This window comes from Tupaia chinensis, unplaced genomic scaffold, assembly GCF_000334495.1.
Source record: "Tupaia chinensis unplaced genomic scaffold, TupChi_1.0 Scaffold142854_1, whole genome shotgun sequence".
Classification (NCBI taxonomy): Eukaryota; Metazoa; Chordata; class Mammalia; order Scandentia; family Tupaiidae; genus Tupaia; species Tupaia belangeri.
The window spans coordinates 346477-354214 of record NW_006202699.1 but is presented as its reverse complement, the minus strand read 5'-3'; the positions used below and the strand labels follow the sequence as shown (position 1 = coordinate 354214).

General features: G+C 62.9%; 1 protein-coding gene across 1 annotated transcript in view; it reads left to right on the top strand.

The window, feature by feature from the left end:
• Positions 1-219: 219 nt before the first annotated feature.
• TSPAN14 (tetraspanin 14) overlaps positions 220-7738 on the top strand; it is a 22831-nt gene continuing 15312 nt past the window's right edge. Inside the window, exons 1-2 of the mRNA XM_014582218.2 lie at positions 220-315; positions 7650-7700. Of these exons, the coding sequence (XP_014437704.1) occupies positions 235-315; positions 7650-7700 (132 nt within the window). The 5' untranslated portion in view covers positions 220-234. The remainder of the gene's footprint in view (positions 316-7649; positions 7701-7738) is intronic.

Genomic DNA, 7738 nt, shown 5'->3' with positions numbered 1-7738 from the left:
GGGCGGAACTCCACCAGGGTCTCATGCCAGGCCCCGCCCCAGCCCCCACTGCACTCCACCGCCAGGTGGGCCTGCCTTGGGGCGTGGCCGCCCACTGTCTGGGCCTGCCTTGCTCACTCCTTGCCCGAGTCGCCTGCAGGGACCCCAGCCCGCACCCTGGGGAGCAGGAGGCAGGTGGGAGCCCCGGCGAGCCCGCCCTCATCGGCCCTCTCTCCGCAGCCCTCCGGAGGGGAGATGCACTACCACATCTACGCGAGCGCGGAGGTGAGCTGCTGGTACAAGTACCTCCTCTTCAGCTACAACATCGTCTTCTGGGTGAGTCAGGCCCCGCCCTTCGTCCTCGCTGACGTCTGCTCTGCCTGCCGCGAGGCTCGGGAAAGTGGGGGCAGGTGGCCAAGCCCCGACTCAGAGCCAGCCAGCGGCAGGCTGCGGTGGGAGAACTCAGGCCACCAGGAGCTGGTTCCAGTCCCTAGTCAGGGTCCCCTGCTCCCAGGAACACCCTGGTGATGCCTTGCAGCTGGAGACGGTGCGTGTGAGGTGGGCCTGGCCTGGGTGCAGGGCGAGAGGCTGGTTCTGCCCTGGGCCCTGGTCCCCTCGGCAGGTGGTTGGGAGGGCTCCCAGGGTGCCCCAGGGTGAGGCTGCTGAGTCGGATCTGAGGAAGAAGCTCTGTGAGACAGGGTACGGGGCATGCACAGCGCAGAGGTGCAGGGCCGGCACCAGGAGCCGTTGTGGAAGGCCACCCAGGTCCCAGCACCATCGGGACCCTTCTCCTTTCATTCGGAGGGGACAACTGGAAGTCTGGTCCTGGAGTGACTGCAGGAGGGGCGGGTGGGGCACAGCTGAGTTGGGGATGGAGCAGAGGCAAGGTGGTGGCTCTCGCTGGCCTTGCTGGGGCGTCAGTGTCCTTGTCAGGGACCCTCACATGGACCGCAGCCTGGCGCTGTCATCAGGGGTGTGTGACAGCGAGGGGAGGCAAGGGCTGCCAGAGCCCCAGGGTGCGGCACTCACGTGAGTAGGGCCCTCCACTCCGAGCTGGCTGAGAGCAGTCAGGGAGATGTCCACACGGACAGGAGCTGCCACGGCTTACTCAGGTCACGTGTGATGCGGGTGGGCAGAAGTGGCTGTCATTGATCGTTTTTTTTTTTAAAGGTTTTTGCTTTAGGGGGTGTGTGTTCACCAGAGAGAGGGCAAGTGAGACATCACCGGGGATGGCCACGCCAAAGTCCCTTCTCTTCCATTCTCTTGGTATCTTGGGCACACACATGCCTGGCATGATTTTCAAACTACCAGGTCCGGGACTCCTCTGGTTGGCCACATGGGAGTCGGCGCCTCAGCCACCGTGCCACCTGCTGGTCCCAGAATTGGTGGTTTCAAACTGCCAGCACTGCCGGTCGGTGTGTGTGCTCGCCAGAGAGGACGGCTGGGAAGCGCCCGCAGCCCGGCATGCCGCACCCCACCCCTCCGTCTCGCCTTCAGGGCTCGCACCCATGCCCAGAGTCTTTTCCACGCTGCCAGGTCCAGGGCTCACGCCACGCTGTCAGCATGTGGGACTGGCTTCCCTCCGCACCGTGCCTCTGCTGGCCCCTCACCTGCTCCTCACCCTTGCTTTTAGGCAGCCGCTCCGTGTGCTTGGGGTCTCTGTCCTGTGGAAAGCGGGCGGGACTCCACAGCTCGCCCTCCCCGCGTCCTGCACTCAGCATGTCGCCGTCCTTGAAATAGGCATCGCTGGGCATGTCCACGAATCCCGGCTCCCTCCCAGCGGAGCCCTGACTGTGTGACTTGTGGTGTCCCGGGTGAGAGCCCTCCGCCCATTCGGCGCTCCCACCCCCAGGTGCCGGGCCGGGCCCTTGTCCGTCAGTGCCCTCACCCAGCTCAGACTCTTGCAGCTGACCTAACTAACTCTCGGTGCCATGCCGGGGGGCCGTGACAACCCCGATACTTGAGTGGCTTTTTCAGCAGAGCCTATGCAGGAAAGCTGTGCCAGCCGCCTGGTGGCACCTGTAGCCGCGGATTTTTTTTTTTTTTTGAGAGGTTTTTGCTATAGGGCGTGTGCGCTCGCCAGACAGACAGACAGACAGAGACAGAAAACGAGAAATCACCCCCCGGGGGATGGCCACGCCGCAATCCCTTCTCCTCCATTCTCCTCTCGGGATCTTGGGCACGCATGCACACGCGCCTGGCGTGAGTTTAAGCCACCAGGTCCGGGACTCGAACCGCAGTCGACCACGTGGGAGTCCAGCGACGTAGCCATTACGCTAACTGCTGGTCCCTAGCCGTGAATTTTATAGCAGCGTCCACATGCACCGTGGGGCGAGTGCTCGCTGGGGGAGGGCATGGTGTCCTCCATTGCGGACCAGGCTTTGTGTGAGCTGAGAGTTCTGGATTTCAGTCAGTGTGCACGGGCGGGACATGGGAACACACGGGGACAGCAGGGAGCTGAGGCCTGGGAGCTCGGCTGGGACGTGAAGGGACAGCTGGGCCCTGTGGGGTCTGCCATCATGACCCCTGTGGGTGAGGCCTGGGAGCACAGCTCTGGGGCGTGCATGGCACTGCAGGAGCTGCCAGGCTGGCTCTGGGCCGTTCCAAGCCGGTCTGGACTCTCCCTGGACCGAGAGCTCCTGCTGGCCTCCATTGTCCTCTGCGCATGAGTGTTTCCCGGTGCCTCGTGGGGCTGCTGCGGAGGTCTGAGAGTGGTCTTCCGAGCAGGTTTGTTTCTAAAACGCAGGGAATGGGATGAGGCTGCTTCCCTCTATCCCCCAGCCTGTCCCAGGGTGCTCTGAAGTAAAGTCTGCACAGTGTTTGCCAGAGGTTTGTGCTTTTTGTTTTCAAGAATCAACAGTGAGGGGGACCAGCAGTTAGCATAATAGCTATGTCGCTGGACTCCCATGTAGCTGACCGCGGTTCGAGTCCCGGACCCGGTGGCTTAAACTCATACCAGGCGCATGTGCGTGCGTGCCCAAGATCCCGAGAGGAGAATGGAGGAGAAGGGATTGCGGTGTGACCATCCCCCCTGGGGGGCGATTTCTCGCTTTCTGTCTCTCTGTCTTCGTCTTTCTGGCGAGCGCACGCGCCCTATGGCAAAAACCTCTCCAAAAAATAAAATCAACAGTGAGCAGCAGTGCGGGTCGTCCCGGCGGGTCCCGGTGCTGGGGTGGACACCGGAGTGCTCTGGGGCTGGTTTCCCAGTGACTCAGTGCCTGCTGGGTGAGGGATGTGGGCTCCATGGGCCTTTGTGTCAGTTTGATCCTGACTATGGGGAGTGAGTGGGACTGGACGTCCTGAGCTGTCAGAGCATGCGTGCTGGGGAGACGCTGTCAGCTGACCGCACGTGGAGATCACTGTCCATTTCATCACCCTTTCTCTTTAGTAGCTCCAGAGAGAGAGACAGAGTGAGGCAGAACGCACCCTCGGTGGGCCCGTTCTGGCCGCAGTCTCCCTGCCCGTCTCCGCCCTGTCGGGGTTGTGCATGTGCACTCAGGCACCTGTTGTTCTCATGGAAGCTGACTGCGGCCCTGTGGGACCCAGCCCCCTTACCAGGAGGCTACAGAAATCATCCTTCTGTTATGCTAGGTCTGTTTCTAGCCACAATCTTGCTTTGACTCAGGGAAATGCAAATCAAAACCACAGCCAGGTACTGTTCACCCATTAGGATGACTATTAAAAAAAAGACCAGAAAATGGCAAATGCTCGCTGAACCGTGGAGAAGGCACAACTCTTGTACACCGTCGGCACGGAGGAGAGTGGTGGCGCTGGCGGGGAAACAGCGTGGCGGCCTCAGAAAGCCGCAAGCAGAGTGACCGTGTCCTTCACCACTCCACGCGGTGCATGTGCAGGACGAAAGCGAGGTCTTGAGGTCTCTGTACCCCGCACTGACAGCAGCACTGCCCTGGAGCCCGAGGTGGGAACCGACAAGTGTCCACTGCCGCTGAACCAGTCAGTGCTGAGTGGCCTCTGCGCAGTGAGTGTCGGGCAGCCGCGGCAAGGCAGCTCTCAGTCCAGCCGCAGCACGGCGGTTTAGCGGGGTGAACAGGTGCAGACACGTGCTGTGTCGTGCCGTTCCTGGGGTGCGGAGTCAGTCACGTGGCAGTGCAGCTGGGGAGGGCGAGGCCTTCTGTGGTGGGAGTGACGGTGGCTGGGCTGAGTGCCCTGGTGGCTCTCAGTGGCTAAGACGGGCCAGGTGCTAGCATAGAGGTTACAGTGCTGGACTTCCTCACGGCCGGCTGTGGTTCTAGTCCTGGACTCGGCGGCTTAAGAATCTCACCAGGCACGTGTGCATGTGCCCCAAATCCCAGGAGGATGGAGAGAAGGGATTGCACCGTGGCTGTCCCCCGGGGTGACTTCTCACTTCCCCTCTGTCTCTCTGGCAAACACAGGTGCCCTGTGGCGCAAACCTTTAAAACTGGTTAAGGTAAAGTCTGGGCTATGTACAGTTGATGTGTTTTGCCATAATTCAGACTTCTCTTTATGAGGGAGAGCACGAGGGAGTATAGGTGGGGCCCGAGGAGAAGGCCCATGGGTGGGGTCTCGTGTAGCTGGCACCTGGCCAGGACCGGCCCAGCCCGCAGGGGCCTGCCCTGGGAAGCATTTCCTCTCCTTGGCTTGCGGAGCATGGTGCGGGGTGTGCCTGGGGACAAGTGCTGGGCCCGGCCTCCCCCTGCCCTGTGGAGGGCTGGCCCCACCACTGGGCCCCCATGAGCGTGCGTGTGAGCCCACAGACAGCGGACGTGGGGAAGCCTGCTGGCTGTGCCCGGGATGGTGTCCCGGTGGGGACGTGAGACGCTGCGTGCAGGCCATGGGGCTGCGTTCCCAGGCAGCCAGAGGGGACAGTCCCGGGCATGTGTTAGTCCAGCACAGGTTTTAACAGTTTATGTGCTTCTCCATGCCCATGAGGGAGTAAGAGTGAAATAGACAGGCACACCCAACGAGGTCTGTCTTCCTTTTTAAAAAGTTCTTGTTTTCTCTGTTAGAAGGCAGTGTCTGCACTGGGGAGGGGTGAGGAGGAAGTGAGAGCACCCCAGCGGGCCTGATCACGTCACTGCTTTTAAGCGGCAGGGCCGGGACTCGAACTCTGGTCAGCCACGTGCGATCCAACTTCCTCACACCACACCACAGGGCCAGCTCTCAGCAAGGTGTTGTCACTGACCCACTGCTGATCTCTAGCTGTCCGCAGGCCGCTCCAAGGACCCCAGACCTGTGTCACCTGGTGGAGTGAGGAACTTCCTTGCCACACCACCTGGCCCAGCTCAGCGTCCCCCAAGTGACCGGGGCCAGTGCTCTCCTGGGGCTTGGTGGCCCGAGCCCGGCCCCTGCTCCTGAGCTCCATGGGCGGGCACACTGCCCTTTGCGGCCCAGGGTGCTCTTAGCCCAGGGGGCCACGGCAGGGCTCGGACTAGAGGCCTCAGGAGAGTGAAAGAGATTGAGAGCCCTCCCGGCGGCAGGGGCAGAGGCTCAGCAGCTTGTCCCCTTGGCATCCTGGCAGGCCGGCCACCTGAGTTGGGAGGTCACTGTTGAATACCTGGTGACCCCCACACCTGCCTGTGGGGAGCAGGGCAGCTGGCCACCTGAGGATGGGGCCCTTGGCCCTGGAGCCGGGCAGCCACCGCGGCCCCGATGTGGTGCCCAGTGGAAGGCCCAGGCTGCCCGGCGTCAGGGCTGGGCCCCCGGCAAAGCCAGGGTAATGGCTGCCACTTCTCCCCGGCCGTTGTGCGTCCAGGCAGTCACGCCCTCCCCCGCAGTTACCGTCTCAGGCTATGCTTGCTGAACACATGATCTGACGTGTGACCCCACGCTCCTGTCTTTCTGGTGCAAGTTAACTTCAGCTCTTCCTTTAAAACAGAGTGGAAGATGTAGCCAGCAGGGGCCACAGTGGTTACATCGCTGGACTCCCACATGGCCAACCGTGGTTTGAGTCCCAGACCTGGTGACTTGAAAATCATGCTGGGCACATGTGCGTGCATGCCCAGGATCCCAGGAGGAGAATGGAGAAGGGATTGCGGCATGGCTGTCCCGCTCTCCTCTAGGGTGGTGATTTCTCACTTTCCCTCTCTCTGTCTCTGTCTCTCTAGTCAGTGAGTACACTTGCAGTGAGGTTGAAACCTCTAAAAAAAATAAACAAGAGACCAGAATGGAGGAGACAGGTGCCATGGCCTCAGCTCAGGGACAGCCGGGGCCCCGAGCAGGGTGGTGCCAGGGCTGGCGTCTGGGTGACACAGCAGGTGCCATGGCCTCAGCTCAGGGACAGCCGGGGCCCCGAGCAGGGTGGTGCCAGGGCTCGCGTCTGGGTGACACAGCAGGTACCATGGCCAGACTTTCTGGGATCCTGGCCTCCGGCTGCTGACAGAGCTCCTTTGCCGACCGGCTGAACTGTTCCCTCGCGAGTGGGAGAGTGAGGAGCACCGCGCTGGGCCACTGGGTAAACGGTGGGCCGTGGCCGTCCCGACGTGGAAACATGGGTCACGGGGCACGAGGGATGGCCCGTGTCAGGCGGTGGCGAGGGTGTCCCTGCACGGTGCTCAGGCCATCCATGTGGCACCGGGGGCGAGCAGTCAGACAGCAGTTGGGCAGGTGCTCACGTGAGAGCAGGACTGTCGCCTATCCCCAGCCTGCTGACCCAGGCCGAGGGGGCGTGTCGCGGTCCGAGGACAGCGCTCTGGTTCAGGATGCAGGCCCCGAGGCAGGGTGGTGGAGGGTGTTGGGGATCGGCAGGCCCAACCGCACAGCCTCGAGGGAAGCCGCTGCTGCTCTGAGGCGTCTGTACAGGGCCACGCGCTGCTGGGAGCTGGGACGGGCCCTGCAGGACAGGCCTGGGCAGTGGCGTGTGGATGGCTGCCCGGAGGAGGGCTGCAGGATAGGCCGCACTGCAGGTGGCTCTGGCAGGGGCCTGGCTGGGGTGTGGAGTCCAGGAACGCAGGCGGGCATCTATGGTGGAGGTGAGGAGATGGCAGCCGGGGCTGGGCTGGGCTGGGCTGGGAGGCCAGGCTCTGTCGTGGGCTGTCAGGGTACATAGGGCAAGTCCCACAGGATGGGAAGCCCACCTGCGAGGACCTGGCCCCCTCGCCCCCCACCCCCTGTGCTGAGGGGACTGGGAAAGGGTGGGGACACTCCTTACGAGCCCGTCCTCCCCCGAGGCACCCTGTCACTGGGATTTGACGGGGGAGGGCGTCCAGGGCAGGAGGTCTGGATTCCGAATTAGCGTGTGTAGACTGTGTTTAAGCCATGGTGAATCTTGAGGCCCTCCGGGGTTGGGGGCAGGGGAAAGGGTCGGGGCCAAGCCGTCCAGCACTGTCTAGTGGGCTGGAATAGGAGGGTGGCCGGGAGCAGGAAGGCAGCCACAGAGGGCGTTGATGAGGCGGTTGAGGTGTGAGAGGAGGGCCGAGGCTTGCCTTTCAGGGTTGGCACATGGGCAGTCAGGCCTTGGGGACCCCGGGGGTGGGGATGTCCCCTCCAGGCTTGCGTGCCCTGCCTGCACGGGGTACTTGGGGAGAGAAAGGGAGTTGACGGAGCCTGAGATGCAGGCTTCGGTGTGGGCTGGCAGAGGACCTGGGACAGCCTGGGCCCCGCCTGCCTGCCTGCACCGAGCACCCCAGGCTGCCCTGGAGATGCTGGCCGCTCCTGACCCGACTCTTTCCTCCCCTCCCCGCCCTGCCCAGCTGGCTGGAGTGGTCTTCCTTGGAGTCGGACTGTGGGCATGGAGTGAAAAGGTAGGTGTGACCGTCAGCAGGCGGGAGACACCGGCCTT